Raw genomic sequence first — 16352 nt, 5'->3', positions numbered from 1 at the left:
TAAGGCCAAAGCCTGCCTTAATGTGAGTGGTCAGTACTGCTCAAAATACAAACAGAAGCCAAGAGGTTTCTGGCACCCAGAAATCTTTCCCCTCTGCTGCTTAGCCTGCAAATTTTAATACAGATATCTTTTTAATACATATTACTTCCCATTGAACCACGGCTTAGTGAAAACAGTAAATACACAGAGCTGCTGCATCAGTGTTTTCTGAATCTGAACAGGATGCAAATGTAGCATTGTACAGCCAATAGAAAACACGTCTTCCTACCTATGAGCCTGACTCATAACTATTAACTATTAAATGAAACGTCGTGCATGTGTGAAACACTCTTCAGCCATGTTATGAGTGTTGATGTTGCATAGTTTGTCCATGCTGACAAATGTTGGGAAAATCTGTTTATGTGTCGTGTGTCTGAAAGGGAAAAAAATAAAGCTCGGCCTATATATGAGATGGTTAAAATACCAAATATTGGTATCGGTTTGTAAAATTTTGTACTGGTCAGTTGTAATGGTTTACACACATGCTTGGCAAGCAAAAGGTCACATGTTCAATTCCAGTTTGGCAAAAATCTCCTTTAGGGTTGTTCTAAATCAAACATGCGGAGCTAATCGCTGTAGTTTTCCTGTAACAATAGAGCAGCTAAAAGTAACTTTTACAGTCAAAGTAAACTTGATTTCATTGGGCCATTTTTTTAAATACAGGTCAGTGAACCTTTTGGTTTGTGTCTCATTCTGTTCTAAAACTGAAAATGTTCAAAGGATTTTCTGCAATTATTTTCCTTATTAGTTTTAGTCTGGATCATTATCTTCACACTTTATCAAAGATACGTGTTGCATTTCTGCCCTAATTCCAATTATCTCATCTATTGTTGGGGTGGTATTCATCATTCCCTTTCTTTAATTGGGATCCTGTGGAATAATCCATCATGCAGACATTGCTCAGAAATGACACTTTATTGATTTCACGGGGCGTGCCTGGACTTAACCACATCAATCTCCAGGTGACAGTCACTGCAATAATTGCATGCCACTGCTGCTAATGGCTCTTCTGTTTGACCATCTTGCTGACCAATTAACCACCCCTGGATGCTACACAGGTGTAAAGAATAATAATGAGGCTCTTATGATGTGGTGAAGCTGGGATGAAGGCCAAAGAGACCTGCTTGGTGTAGAAATGAATAAGATAAGCATTCTTATTGTACCCGGAGGGCAACTGGCCTTCTTGACACAATCATTTTTTGGTTCTTACCTTGTCATGTTTGCTGCTGGAGCATTGGTCTTGAGGCCAGGAGCAGCACTGTGCAGCATCTTAACTCTCTACTGAACACGGCAGGCTATATAAACACAGCTAATACCAGCCGTGTTGATTTCTTTTTTCTGTTTTTCCGCTTCCTCCCCCTTTCTTAAGCCGTAATCATTGGCTGGCATGCTCAAGTGGTTCTCTTCATGACATGCTTCATGAAGGTTAGGAGTTGTATTGAGTACAGGGCAAGTAGGGGGAATTCATGCTTCTCTGCTCTACTTGGCACCAGCCTGCAACACCGCCTGATGTCAGACACATCACAGCCAGAAAGACTGGCCCTCTTCCCTTGTTCATGGAAAAAGAAAATCTAACACTGAGACAAGGTTTTTTTGGTGGTGTTGAGGGAGTTGCACTGTAGTTTTTCATGCACACAATCCCACTTTCCCTTGACTTTTTCCAAGTGAAACTGGGTTCTTGCCATTTGCCACATAAAAGCAGTGGGACATTATAACTCCCACAATCCCTCACAAGTCTTTCAGTTGAAATGTAATGTACTAATTGGAGGTCCCAGATTAAGTTTTACGAGAAATGTTTCTCTTTGATGGCGATTTCATTTGCTCTAAATGTTTATCTTTACATCTGTTCTAAATAACTTTCCGTTAGAGACTTTGGTTTCCAAGAGCTTTAGAGCAACTTGCCCTTCTGAGGCCTAAAACCTCACTTCTCATCTATCATAGTAAATTCCAGGATTTGATTTCTCCAGAAGTCTCTTATTAGGTTGTCTGAGTTTAATGAGTTTAATGAGACATATCGGAGACTGTGACTGGGAAATTCAGCTTGTTTTGCCAACGTCGTAGTCTTCTCAAGTCAGTTGAGAGTATTGAATTCATGTAACGCAAAAAGGGAAGTTACTCTACTCTTTCCTTTTCCTTGCTTAATTATACTGGCTGCTTTAACTAAATGGAGAAGTGAAAGAGCGTTTGTCATCCCTGACTGAAAAAGAGAATGTTTTGTATTTTGCCAAAGGGAACGCTATGATCCGCACAACTTGAGCAAACTTTTCCCATATTTCTTAATCCAAAAAAAAGGGTTTTCCAGGAAAACCTTCCTTTCTCACAAGAACAATTCTCACTCTCAACTTTTGTTGTTTCTTCAAGATTTTATCAAAAGTCTCCAAACAGTTTGAAGTCTTCTCTCCGCAGTATTTTGCTGTATTTTTTTTAACAGCCTGTGCGTGACTTGAGCTCAGCTCTCGATTTGCCTGTATGCTTTGACATTTAGTTGTTGCCATAATCACATCACAAGTTTTCAGTACAAGTCTACAGTTGTGTGTCATAATCAATAAAAAAACTGGTGCTTCATTAACATATAAAAGCTCCGAAATGTTTTCTCCAGCATGACTTCTAAGCAGAATGTTTGACATTTAGGACCTTTCTTTTGAGGTCAGCTTTCACCCACAAATGAGACTCCCTCTTCCTGTTGATTGATTAGGATCTGGCACCGATTCATCAAGTCTGTTTCAATTAATGTACCTCACATACCTCCCCATTTTAGACCCCTGGCATGCGAGCAGAAGAAACCCTGATGAAGAAGACCGCATGCAACAAAAATGCGGAATTTATTGGTACATCACTGTTGGTCAGCAAGCCTCGTGTTTTCTCAGTTACATTTCCAACCAGGAATGTGTTTGAAAGGTTAGTCCTCTATTTAAAAATTCCCTTTATATAAGACTTTGTGTATATCCTGACAGAAGAGGCTGACAACGCCGAACAGAGATACAACATAGAAAAAAAATATATAATTTAATGCAGAAAGAACAGGAGTGACATTTAGTTGCTGGCATTCAGGATTAGTGTGAAGCGACTTCATTGTCTTTCTGTCTGCAGTGTCAAAACTACTGACAAGCAAATCCAACTCTATCCTCACCTAATGCATTTTCTTTCAGAAAGTTATATGGATGCAGCATGACAAGGTAAAAACATGACAGCTGTAATTATGTGTACCTGTCGAACAGATGCAGAGAAGTTAACAAACACATCTCTGGTTCGAGTGTTTTGAAAACAAGTCGATGCCGCAGTAGCACAAAGTCTGTGATATTTTGCCTCGCACTGTGTCCCATTTTGAAGTCGCTGAGCCTTTGTGGTTGTCTGGTTCTCAGGCTGCCTGCATTTTCAGACTGATTCTGTAGCTTTAATAGCCAGAACATGAAAACTTGTTAACTCATAGCGCCTCTCCCTCATTGCTGACTCCCTGTCACTCAAGCAGAGCCCTGCTGGAAGCCCGTCCTCTGGGTAATGCATTTTAAATGGGAGGGCGTGACCCTCCTCTCTCTCCATTTGCCTATGCCTCATTAACTTTGCGCTGATTGATAAACAGTGAGCTGCTGCTGCTGCAGCCACGCGGGGCGAGTGGCTCAGACACTTAATGCAGTTGGGTGGTGGTTCATTGCTTGGCATGGATTAGATGCACCCATAAGTATTGTCAGCTGGGTGACATGCAGCGGAAGGCTTTTTGCACTTTGAAGACTCATCGTTGTAAAACCCATTAAAGATCTTTCTTATGTGCTCTTCTACTTTTATTATGTTCTAGTCTCTTTACTACAAAACCTTCTTATGTTCATACAGTGTTTATGCTTTTCTTGTATTTCTCCAGTTTTTGATTAAAAATCCCCACCTTACACTTTGTGTCAGTAATGAGGGACAAAAATTCACAGTCCTAGTTTTAGCACTTAGGCATATTACGCTGATATCTTCCGAAGTTACACCCATTTTAAAACAGAATTTTCCCACTTCACTTTGCTCCACTGCATCATGTATGCTTTATATTCCTGCTGCTAGCACCATTTAAAAAAATTACTCCACTGATATTGCAGTAATATTTCATCCGTGTTCTTCATGACAACCAATACTAGATTTTTCCAACTTATTTTAGGGAGTAAAAAAATTCTGCTGTTGATATATCAGGTGACATTTTTTGTGTTGAGCCAGTGTGCTACTAGTACAAGTCCAAAGTAGAAGTAGATGAAGAGGGTTTCATCAGGAACGGCATGTGGAGTAAAATCGTAGCTAAATTGAACACGCTGATCATAACAATATGAGATTTCTCTACCAGATCGGTTGGGCTCAGGTTAACAATGACTGCCTTTGGTGCTGTTGGCAAACAGGTCGCCAGTGGAAACTGTGCTACTATTGGCTGCGGACAAAGGAAGAGGAGGATGCTATGGCAACCTTAAAGAGAGCAGCCGAAAGTAGAATCTAATATGCAGAGAGATCTGGCAACATATCATCCCCATGCTGGCTCCTGGTCAAGTCACACATCCTTCTTCTCACTTAGAAATCCCTCAATTCCCTGACCTGTCAGTACCTGTTCGACCTCCTTTAACCTGGCATACAAATCTAAGTTATTGTAACTACTACTTTTTTTTATTAAGAAGAAGAAAACATTTCCATATCTCCATATAGGTCTTCCAACTAAAAGTCAAAGCTTAAAAACATCACTAAGATCAACAGTTTGATTAGGATTCTTGGAGTCAGTTTGTAATTATCCAAGATGCTAAACTCAGAATGATACTCTTGATAGTAGACAGACCCTCCCCTTTAGCGAATCTGCGTGTGCATTGTAGCTTGTATCTGCTTCCACTTAATATTATGATATATAACATCTTCTTTCATTTCAATGTTCATGATTTGTAACAATTATCTTGCCATATTTCCTATAGCTTCTACTAGGCAGGCTTGCAGACATTAAAGGTTAGGTTACTAAGCAGTTTAGATCATTTCATCTCATGCTCTGGGTGTTAGTTTCATGATGAGCTTTGCATTAATAAACAGATTTGTTCTGTTGTCAAAAATAGCTACTATCAGTTTAAGAAACATAACAAAACAGAAATCTTTTCTGTTTTTCATGGTCTGGAAAAAGCAACTAGGTTTCCCCATGTTTCTCATTTGCTGCAGCTTCTTCAAAAGCATTCTGCAGCAAGACTGCAAAAGCATATGAGGACATCATAGTCGTGGCATAGCTATATTGTCTTCCTGTCCATTTTAAAATTCAGTTTAAGATATTACTGATTTTTTTTCATGCTCATAATGGATAGGCCCCAGTTTATATCATCAGTCTTATGATATAAGATTTACATTAATCTCTTAGGTCTCTCAGACCCACTGGTACACATCTCTTACATGTCCCAAGGGCACCCCTCAGACAACAAGGCGACAGAGCCTTTGCGGTCACTGCTCCATCTTTGTGGAATCAGTTTCTCTGCTCTTAAGCCTAGGCTCAAAACCCACCTTCATTCTCTGATTCTCTGGCATTTCAGCCTACTAATCTCACATTTACTGTTGCGTCTACTCCCAACCGGTCGCGGCAGATGGTTGCCCCTCCCTGAGCCTGGTTCTGCCGGAGGTTTCTTCCTGTTTAAAGGGAGTTTTCCTTTCACACTGTTGCCAAAGTGCTTGCTTATAGGGGGTCATATGATTGTTGAGTTTTTCATTATAGGGTCTACCTTACAATATAAAGTACATTGAGGCGAGTGTTTATATATACATATATGTATGTGTGTGTGTGTGTATAAAAAGCTGTGTTTAAATGTTTAAATGTTCTTTGTAAAAAGATTTCACCAGCTTGAACATTAAAGTCTTTCTTTATTGGCAAATATGGGCCAATCATAGCTGTCAGCTGATATTATAGTTTGTACTCTAATGAAAAGCAGATCCTGTCCAGTAATTTATCTGTAACCAATCTCAGACCACACTGTATATTTCTTTCTTTTCTTTTTTCTTTTCTTTTCTTTTCTTTTTTTTGTTGTTGTTGATGTATTGTTGCATGAAACTTGCTTGTCTTTATTTGGAGATATTAATTGGATTCCCTCTGTGTTTAAATGGAATTGTGAGCAGCTTTTGTTTTAAAAATGATCCTCACTGTTGCGGTCAAGGATGCTCCGAACTCTGAGAGAGTCAAATAAGTATAAATCAAGGGCTACAGTACTTCAAAAGTGAATGACTATTCTCTTTGTTAAGCAGTCTGGTAAGCTTAGGTCCTAACTTTTCTGTTACTTACACTCTGCAGTGAGTGAACCCTTAAAGGATTTCTCCTGTGATTCTCCTGTGTTAGGAAGGCACTAATTCCCTTGCGCTCATTCATCGAAAGCCACAAGAACGTAACATATGGATGACACATGGAGGTCTGCAACATGTTTTTTCATGCCAACACTCAAGCGGCGAGGCAAATGCATACGCGCATTCACCACATCATATTGTCTGTTGTGGGCAGATGTTGAACTCGTGTGTTCAACTGAGTGCATAGACCTAATTAAGACTGTAGAAACACATCATTTTATTTGGCTCTCTCTCCTCTTTGTCCTCGCTTTGATCTAGTGATTATTACCAGTTCATTGGCTCTGTAGAGGACTGGAGGGTGGGGAAGCATTGTGTCTCATGCTGATAGCTCCCAAACAAAATAACCCCCCTACCCGGGTTGTTACAGCTGAAACTCCCAGCTGGGTTGTCAGTGGTGAGGTCAGTAAGAGGATCCAGCTGCCTGCTGAGGTTTGTTCCTCTGCTGTGGATTAGCACCAGCCAAGCATCTGCTAATGTCCTGGAGAGTAATACAGCACATGTGCTCACTGTATGTACAGTACATGGACACTCTCATGTTTGTTTGCACAAATACTGAGCACAAATACAGATATGTTCTCATCAACACAGGAGGGGGTGCACACAGTTTTTTTGGCTCGTTGATTTCTTTCTGCATGTGATCCACAGCACCCCAGCTGAGTATCCTTTCCTCCACCAGAGAAAAGCCTAGTGCTCAGGAACCTCTCTAGGTGGGGTGAGAAAGGCAGCCAACATCATAATAAGGCTGTGATGGTATTTTCTTTGTCTTGCGGTAAGAGGAGAGCACAACCCAGAGGTTATCTGGTGTACTCATGCCATAATCTCACCCTGTTGGCTCATAAAGGCCACAGGAGGCTCTTTAGGATTGTGGGTTTTTGTTTCAAGAGAAGTTGGACTTAAACTTTGATTCTACAAGTAGCTACTAGGAACAGCACAAAGCATCTAAAATCAAAATGCTGCATTTTAGTGTGTTTTAAAAATGTATAGATTTGACAAAATATAACCATTAATGTCTCCACAAAATCTGACATCTTAGGTGTGTAAAACAAACATGTTAATCACTATACCACAGAGCCATTAATGCTAAAAAATAACCATAGACTTAAAGATGACCAATGTGAAAGTGCCTTAAACGTGCATCCTTTCTGTTATCCAGTAGGGGGCTCTGGCTTTTAAAAAGAAGTCAAACTGCGTAGAAGTCTATGAGAAATTCTCACTTAATCTATAATCTCAATTAATAGTTTATGGTCCCAATCACCAGATTTAAGTCTTATATGATAAAATATGATGTGCATATTTGAAATTATAACAAGCATATCATTATAACTAGTGATATGCTAATTGCTTATTGGCTGTCCTAATGGTGATTAGGACCAAAATTCTCAAGTTAGGCTTAAAAATATGACTTCACCAACTCATGTGTGATGTCTGTGTGATTCTGCCGGGAGCTATAACTTAACATAAATGAAATGTAAACTGAGTTTGCTACCAGCCATGTAGCCTTATTGTTGACAGAGATACTGTAAGTAGATGCTTTGTCAAAATTAGAGGAAAGAAGGTGGCAGGTTCCTCATTTCCACACTATTGCAATTTCTTCTGTTTCCAGTGAATAACAATCAAATTCCATCCTGTATTTTCTACCCGTCTTTGTGTCAAATAGACAATCCTTATACAATATTAAGTGGGTTGGTAACAGCTTTTCTTTTATGATAAAAAATCCTCTAAAAGGCAAAATGTCTTGATAATAGTAAAACATGCAGGACTCACTTACACTGAAGCATTAAACTAGCATGACTGTTGGGTCATAGGTTATTTTTGGTTTTAATTTATAGGTTAAAAATAAATGAACTGTGATGGTAGACTGAGTTTTACAAGTATCTCGATACACCTCTTCATTTTATTGAATCTGTATTTTTATTCTCAGTGCTGACTTATACTTTTTGCTCATTTTTATTAATTGTGGTTATACCTATATGGTTCCTTCATTTAAAGCACAGTGTTATTTATTCCCAGTCGTTAAAAAAAGAAAAAAAAAATCAACTCATGACTTGCTGTTGTCTGCAATGTGTAAACTAATTATTGTTCCATTTGTTTCACATGGAATGAGTTATTGATTGATATTGAATGCGTCTTCATGGTGTTGGGAAAGTGAATTAATAGAAAACGTCACTTCGGCCTCTTTTGAATGTGTTTTTTTCCCCTTCATGCCTTCTTCTCGAATCAATTTATGCTATCCTAAAGCAGTTTAAAGTTTTAAATCAAACTGTTTATCTTCCATGCAGGTTTGGCTGTGGTTGAATGGCTTAAGACATTGAGATTGATTTTTTTTTTTTTTTTTTTGGATGAAGCCCCCAAGGGTCAGTGCTGAATGTTTGTTGTCTTTGTTTATCCTTTCTAGGGGGCTCTTTGCAAGTAACTATACAGAAACCCATTACCTGGAAGATGGCAGCGCTGTCACAGGCGTTCACAACTTCACGGTATGTTTCTTTTTATTTTCTGGGTTTGTGGGTGACAAAACAAAGTGATTGAATTTCGAACATTGTTACATTTTCTTCTATGTTACCTGCCCAGCAGCTCATATGAATGTTGACCTTTTGTGAAACTCTTCCTCTGGATAGACTCTGCTTCGCTGTGCTAATATTAGGGTCCGTGAGAAAGTAAAGAACACTTGATATAGCAGTTAGAACCGCTTTTAAAACCACCTGGAATTGTGCAGTCGTGCGCACATAGAGGACAATCCAGGTGAGTGGGGCCATTTTCAGCCGACAGATTCATATTTGATGAAATGAGAAGGCAGATAGAGGTCAGAAAATGCACTCTGTTTTAGGCAACAGCTCAGATTTTTCTTTTTTTTTTAATGGATTCGATCAAAACAAATCCTAAAGAATTGTTTGTTGTGAAGGAATCGAAGAAAGATTGAACTGGTGATCATCTAGGTGCAATCTGAAAGCCACAGTGACCATGAAATATTAAGCACTTATCAAGCATTCATGAGGTTCCCACTTTGAAAATTAAGAATATATAGATATGAAAATATATCTCTAAAGTATAACAAATCACTTGTAAATGTTAACCATGAAGAAATCAATTTAGACATAAAGGGATTACATAGAGAAAAGCAAAGCTTCTGGTTGGTTGCATGATGCTCCCGTATGAGGAACACACTGTCTGCCAGTTCAAATTTAAACTTTACTTCAGCTGTGACTAAAATATTTTGACCGTTAGATACACAGCGTGTCTAGTGTTCACCAGACAGAACGTTTTTCTTTGTCAGTGCAGCTTTACTTCCTCTAACTTGGCTGTGTTGACTATGTGTGGTTTGATTGTATTATTTGAACGTGCATGTGATGTGAAAAACAGCACAACAAATAACAGTCAGGACTACATGCGAAACAGCAGAGCAAAGCATGAATTTGTCTGCACTGACACAGACAAATGTTTTCTTACACGAGCATATGGCCGGACAATCTGTCAAACAGCTTTGCTACAACTGAGGTAAACACTCACCAGCCACTTTATCACATACACCTTGCTAATACAGCCTTGGGCCTCCTTTTGTCTGCTTAATTCTTAATCTGCAGAGTCAATAAGATGCTGGAATCATTCCTCAGAGATTTTGGTCCATTATTGACACGATAGGATCACAAAATTGCTGCAGATTTGTTGGCCGTGATGCAAGTCTGCTGTTCCACCACATCCCAAAGGTGCTCAATTGAATTGAGATCTGATGTTCATGGAAGTCATTTGAATGCAAGCAACTCATTTTCATATTCAAGAAATGATTTTCGAGATGGAGCTTTGTGACATGGTGTGTTATCAGAAGTTAGGTACACTGTAGTCATGGTCAGCAACAATGGTTATGGTCAACAAAGGATCCCAAAGCGTTCCAAGAAAATATCCCCCACACTATTACACACCATCATCGGCCCGAATTGTTGATATCAGGAAGGTTGGGTCCATGCTTTCATGTTGTTTACACCAAATTCTGAATGTTGCGGCAGAAATTGAGGCTTGTCAGACAAGACAATCTTTTTCCAGTCTCCTTTTGTCCGGTGGTTTGTAAAATTGTAGCCTCAGTTTCTTGTTCTTAGCAGACATGCATGATACCCAGTACTGCTGTAGCCCGTCTGCTTCACAGTTCAACATGTTATGCAGCAGATTGTCTTGACCATGTCTAGATACCTAAGTGCAATGAGCTCCTCCGTTGTGGCTGGATGATTAGACATTTGCAATAACGAGCAGTTGAACAAGTGTGCCTAATAAAGTGGCCAGTCAGTATTAAAAACAGAAAATAAATGTTTCTTCATATCCGACACAGAAGGCATGATTGGGAACATATCCTTGGCACAAATGAAACCTCATAGAATTGAAGTACCTTCTTTGTTCTTGGCTTCAGTGCTGTAATAAATATTGTTCATATTCATTAAGCTCAAATAGGTTTTCTCCAGCAACATTTGTTCTGCTTTTAAATGCTGCCGGTCTCTCAAATTTTCTATGGATCCATAAATACTCTAAAATATTACAAATGGATGTAAATAAAATATTCATCTTTTGAAAAGGTTTTTTTTTTTTTTTTTTTTGAGGTTCAGAAAAAGAAAGGCTATTATAGCACAGAGTAATGAATGAGTTTGATGCTGCTGAACCATGAGGAGCAGTTTCAATCCCTATGAAATAAAACTGCCACCAGCTTGCTTGATTTCAGGGATTTGATTATCAGCAGTTTGGAAAGCAATTTAACGTTGCATTTTCATTTCGATAACAATAAACGGTCTATGAGGTCTGTGTGTAAAAGGCAGACTTATAGCTGAAATGCACAAAAAGATGAGATTATTATATTCGGTAACGTCCAACCCACACAGCAAAATGATTTTCCACTCGAGACCAGAGTTGGGTCATCCCTGGCAGGACTTGGCCAGCTCATCAGAATTGCTGCCATTCCAGAGCACAAAGACAATGAAGGAGTTGTAGTGGAGTGTGAGATACAGAGTCCGCAGCTGTGGGTGGATAAATAGCTTCCCATTTTCCATAGCTATCCATTAATTAAAAAAGCTGCATAATGTTTATGTGGACAGAAAGAGTAACAATGATCATAACAATAAAAATGACACAAAGAAAATAAAGAATAAATGTCTATGTTACAAGTTTTGTGTGACTACAGCCGATATACAAATAAAAACTTGGGAGAATGGATGAAGCCAGACGCAGGAATGTGGCATTTTGCCTCATGTTTGCATTTCTTTTGTGGAGACTTTTGTGGAGTCTGCAGTAGTTGATTAAAAGTGCGGACACTTCTGACCTCCGTCCCTTCTCTCATTCCTCGCTCATGACCACAGCCAGTTCTTCATGGGAGGATCTTTTTACTGGAAACAACCAGATCATTCGAGACTGATCTGTAGTTAATTTATTTGTCCTGCCGGCAGGGAGGAGACTGATATAGTGATCTGGGCAAGGGATCTTGTGGGTTCAGTTCTGTGTCAAAGGCAAGGTACTGCTGGGAGTGACTTGAGTATGAGTCAGCTCTCCCACCATCGTTCCCATTATCTGTTTTACACAGTCTCCCTTTCTCACTAAATCTAAGTCCACGTACAATCCAATAAATACATAGCATGTAACAAAAGCCATCTACTGGGAATATGAATGATTTCCATGGTTATTAAAGCAGTAACAGAATAATAAGATTGTGGTTATAATAAACAATGTAATGTTCACACCCAGGATTTCCACCCACAATAATCTGGATTCTGGTTATTAATCCTCTGTATTTCAAATATGAATGCATAAGCACTTTCCTGTCTTCCTGCAGAAACCTTAGGAACAAAAAGTCTATTCATATCCTTTATATCAATGCATCATAGTCATGATCTCATCAAAGAAACATGAGGTGCGAGCATTAACTGAGTGTACTAAATCCAGCCCTACTCCTCTCTGCTAAACTATAATTTCATATTTCATGTAATGTGCTTTCCTGTCCCTGCACCTTTTTGCCCGACTATAATGGATTGCTCTCTTTTTTGTCCAGTCCACCATCAGAAAGTGTCCGCATAAAAGTTTCCAAGGTTTCGGTCCACTTCTCTTGTGAAATACGCTGCACAAAAGTACCGAACCACCTACGCTTTACACCTACAGGAGCTGCTCTGCCATGGAAACCAATGCCATGAAGCTCCCAGTGGACAGTTTTTGTGTTGCACTGCAGTTGATAGTGAAATATCTAGAAACAAAAGAAATCTCCTGAGCCGACTTGCTGCACCAGTGGCATCCTAGTAGAGTGCCATATTTGTGAAGAATGACCCGTTCTTTCGCAGGTGTTTCCAAAAGCATGCTAGCTAGGTGCTTGATTTTACACACCTGTGGCCATGGGGACTGAAAACACCTGAATTCAAAGATTGAGAGTTATCCAGATAGTGTTTCACAACTTTATTGTCTTTTTAATACTTTGGAGGCAGCAGAACAACTCGTCAACTGGCATATAACATATCAGAAAAGAAATTACCTCCACCCAATAGATATTGAACAACATTAATATTCATGAGATGCTTCCTTGCAACTCAGTGTTTATAAGCCCAGTGAAAAACAATGCTTAAACCTAATAATTCATGGTGATTTTGTCACTGCGTCTAACCCCTCTTAAAGAGTTAGTTGCATATGAAATATTCATGAATGTAGTTAAAGGGATTGAGTGCATTTTACATGTGTCAACCAAAATTAAGGTGATGGTAAGACTGAAAGATGCTATTTGGTAAGCCCTTTTCCTCTAGCTATTCGGAGAAGTGTGATATTAATTGGATTATCATAACAGAATTACTGCTAAAAGTGCTGGGATTCAGTATTAAGCAAGGATTGCCTTTAATGCCAGAAACCCACTGAGACACTTGGCATGCAAATTCAGCTGCCTATAGAGAGTAACCACCTCGAAGAAGGCCAGACATCCAAATTTACTGCCTGAACTCTATATTTAGAGGCAGTCAAAGTGGGGTGGAAAACTCACATTTCCTTGTTTTCCAGAACAGGGTGGCAGAAGGACCTCACCTGAGCAAGGCTGTCTAGCTGTAGCAGAAGGCCTGTTTTCACTCTAAACCAGACACTTCCTCCACACCCTCTAGGCCTTGTTCAATAAACACAGGCTTAATTCACTTTCTTTACTCCCTGCTGCAGCTTGACAGGTGGTCCGTGAAAGTGGGTACCTGGGAATACGGCAGAAAGCAAAGCTTGTGCTGGGAAATGTGGAACTCAGATTTCAACCATCATTAGCCTGTGGTGATGAGCAGGAATGGCTTTTGCTAAGCTGGCAAAATACTATTCCCTTATAGTTAATTTACTCGTATTTCACAGTTACAGTGTAACACCTGGGGCTGATTGGGGTGAACTCTGCTTAAAACCCGACGCCTGTTTTGTTTCACACGCTGCTGCTCTATTCCTTCTGTGTTGAGTTTAAAATCCTATTGTTTTGTTTGTTTTGTGCTCCCTCAGGCAAACTGCTACTACCATGGTAAGGTGGAGGGTCATGACAATTCGGATGTGAGCCTCAGCACTTGCACTGGGATTAAGTAAGTGTGCCAGGCGCTAGTTTGTTTCCCATTTTTTCACATGACACCACTGGTGTAAAAGCTTAGTGATACATTCAACAAGCTAACCCTGATCTCTCTGCTTTGGGACCTGTAAAAGTTTATACTGTAGTGCCAGGTGTCGCTAGAACGGTACATAGTGTAGATTTAAAGTCACTTAAAATATGCATAAAATGCAATATGCAAATATGCAAAATTGCTTATCATAATATAATGTTCTATACACAGTTTGATTGCTTTAATTTGTTTTTGTTTTTTTGTTTTTTGTTCTCCACATTGCCAAAAATCCCTCAGTAGCAGTTTTCTATTACATCTGAGTAATAAAGTGGTAATAGTAGGGTAACAAACAGCGTAGTTTAGCGTAATAGCTTGGTAACAATTTGATAAGCTGCTAGAAATAAGAAGGTAATGTCTGTGAGTTTGAATTTTCACATAGTTATAAAATTGTAATAACCTCATAATAATAAGGTAATATCTGTTGATGTTTTAGCATACAGTATTTGGATAGCATTACTATATTATAATGTTTAAATTAATCCTGCCTTAGCTTCCAAGCATTCTGCTTTGCTTAAAAGCAAATATGTAAATATTATGTTTAATGCTCTGGATTATTAAATGGAAACATCAGCATATTTTATATCTGGATGACAATAGATAACATGTTAGGAAAGAAAGAAATATTTAAAATGTCCAATACACAAAAATAAGACGTCATCCATGTTCTCCCGCTCATCCAATTCAGTGTTGTGGGGGGTGGGGCCGCATTTGTCACCGATTAACCTCTAACCATCCAAAGATCCAGCCTCTCCTGCAGCAAGTAGCACCAAGCCGACAACTTGTATACTGACAAATTTGAAGTTTTGAAGGAAGAACAATGGTAAAGCAAGCATGATGTAATTGACAGTTCTTTGAGTATTGTCTTATTTAAAAAGATGCACTATTATATTTTGTGTATAGAGTAAAATAATTAATTCATCTTTTTCCTATTATGCCCAAAATGACATATTGGAACACGTTATTAATGTCTGTCATTAGAAATAAACCACTACTAAATTCACTTGGGGTGGATAGCTATATTCTGAGTACACCACGCCTCTAACCCCCTCAACTAAACTGTTGAAGCTGGAGTGGTACATTTTGGGCGAAAACTCTTAATAACATTGGCCAAGTTTTAAACAAGCTCCCAGTTTAGCTGCACACATCAGCTTCCAGGTAAAATTTGGGCTGTGCACAAGTTTTTGTCTGTGCAAAGAGGACAGTTACAACCAATAGTTATGATGCATTAATGGCTTTACTCCAAGTTTTAATGGTTTAGATTATGGCTAATTTGTTGGTTTGTTTAAAACCTCTCAGGCTGCTTAATTTGTGTTAGTAAATACTGAATTTTCTGCAAACCATGCAAACCAAGGTAAAACCCCATGTATGTAGTACGGTTGCAAATCTTTAAACCTGACATTCATTAAGGTTTTTAAGAACGTGGAGGATTTCAGTGTTGTCGAAGCGCACTGCAAATGTCAGTGAGGAGTAAGGATTGCAGCAATATCACTGGACACAATCAGGAATGTTTTCGTGAAGCAGCCAGATGTCGACACCCTCTGCAGAGGGATATGCCTGATTGTGAAGCTCATTCTGCTGACCTCAGTCTTGATATTTATTCATTTATTTCAGTTATTCTTAAACCTGTCTGCATAATAATAACAGATCACCAGAACAGTTTTGACAAGAAGCTACACAATTCTTGACCTGCTCACAGAGACAAATAGCTCCCCATTTGTGTTTGCAGCAGTCAGGCTTGGAGTTGGTTCAGCACGAGTTTGGGTGATTGTGAACATTGTGCAAGGTTTACAGAATCTTACAGCTTATGCACAATGGGTACACTCATCGCTAATGACATGTCATCTTGGTCATCACGTTTGATTATTTTTTATTGCATTGTCGATATTTGCACCTCTGATAGCCTCTTCCTCGTTCTGCAGGGGTTTTATATCTCTTGGCGAAAGATCCTATGTACTGGAACCATGTGCTGATCGCTCTGATGGGACTCACTGGATTTACACAGCTGAACACCTCAATTTTGCTCCTGGCACCTGTGGCCATGATTTCAACACGACCTATTCATCTGCGCACACAGACGGCAGCCCATTCAAGGCTTTTAGCACAAGGGTAAGGATTATTAAACACATTTTTTTTTCTACAGCTAGTAAACTCTCAGTATGTAGTATGTGATTTTATTTTCATTCAACAAAGGTACACTCTCAGACTGGGTCATGGTTTGAACTTTAGATCCCTGGCCTTTCAACCTGTCTTTTTTCTTTCCTTTCCAAATAAGTCAGATCGTAAAATCAGGCAGAGCAGAGAAAAAGTTTTAGCTTTCAGCCTTCTTTGTAGTTTAAACATTTAACTTCAGTGAAACCTAAAGACGTAGCTTTAATAGGA

General features: G+C 39.1%; 1 protein-coding gene across 2 annotated transcripts in view; it reads left to right on the top strand.

Annotated features, from left to right (window-relative positions):
* The window catches only part of LOC102314119 (disintegrin and metalloproteinase domain-containing protein 12), a 77843-nt gene that overhangs the window by 30235 nt on the left and 31256 nt on the right, over nucleotides 1-16352 (top strand). For both annotated transcript variants that reach the window (XM_005919503.2, XM_042219747.1), the window contains exons 4-6: nucleotides 8753-8831; nucleotides 13822-13898; nucleotides 15893-16079. In XM_005919503.2, the coding sequence (XP_005919565.1) occupies nucleotides 8753-8831; nucleotides 13822-13898; nucleotides 15893-16079 (343 nt within the window). The remainder of the gene's footprint in view (nucleotides 1-8752; nucleotides 8832-13821; nucleotides 13899-15892; nucleotides 16080-16352) is intronic.

This window comes from Haplochromis burtoni, unplaced genomic scaffold (assembly GCF_018398535.1).
Source record: "Haplochromis burtoni strain Fernald_Lab_line unplaced genomic scaffold, NCSU_Asbu1 Contig_37, whole genome shotgun sequence".
NCBI classification, from domain to species: domain Eukaryota; kingdom Metazoa; phylum Chordata; class Actinopteri; order Cichliformes; family Cichlidae; genus Haplochromis; species Haplochromis burtoni.
The sequence above is the reverse complement of the archived record's forward strand: the minus strand, read 5'-3'. Positions and strand labels throughout refer to the sequence as shown.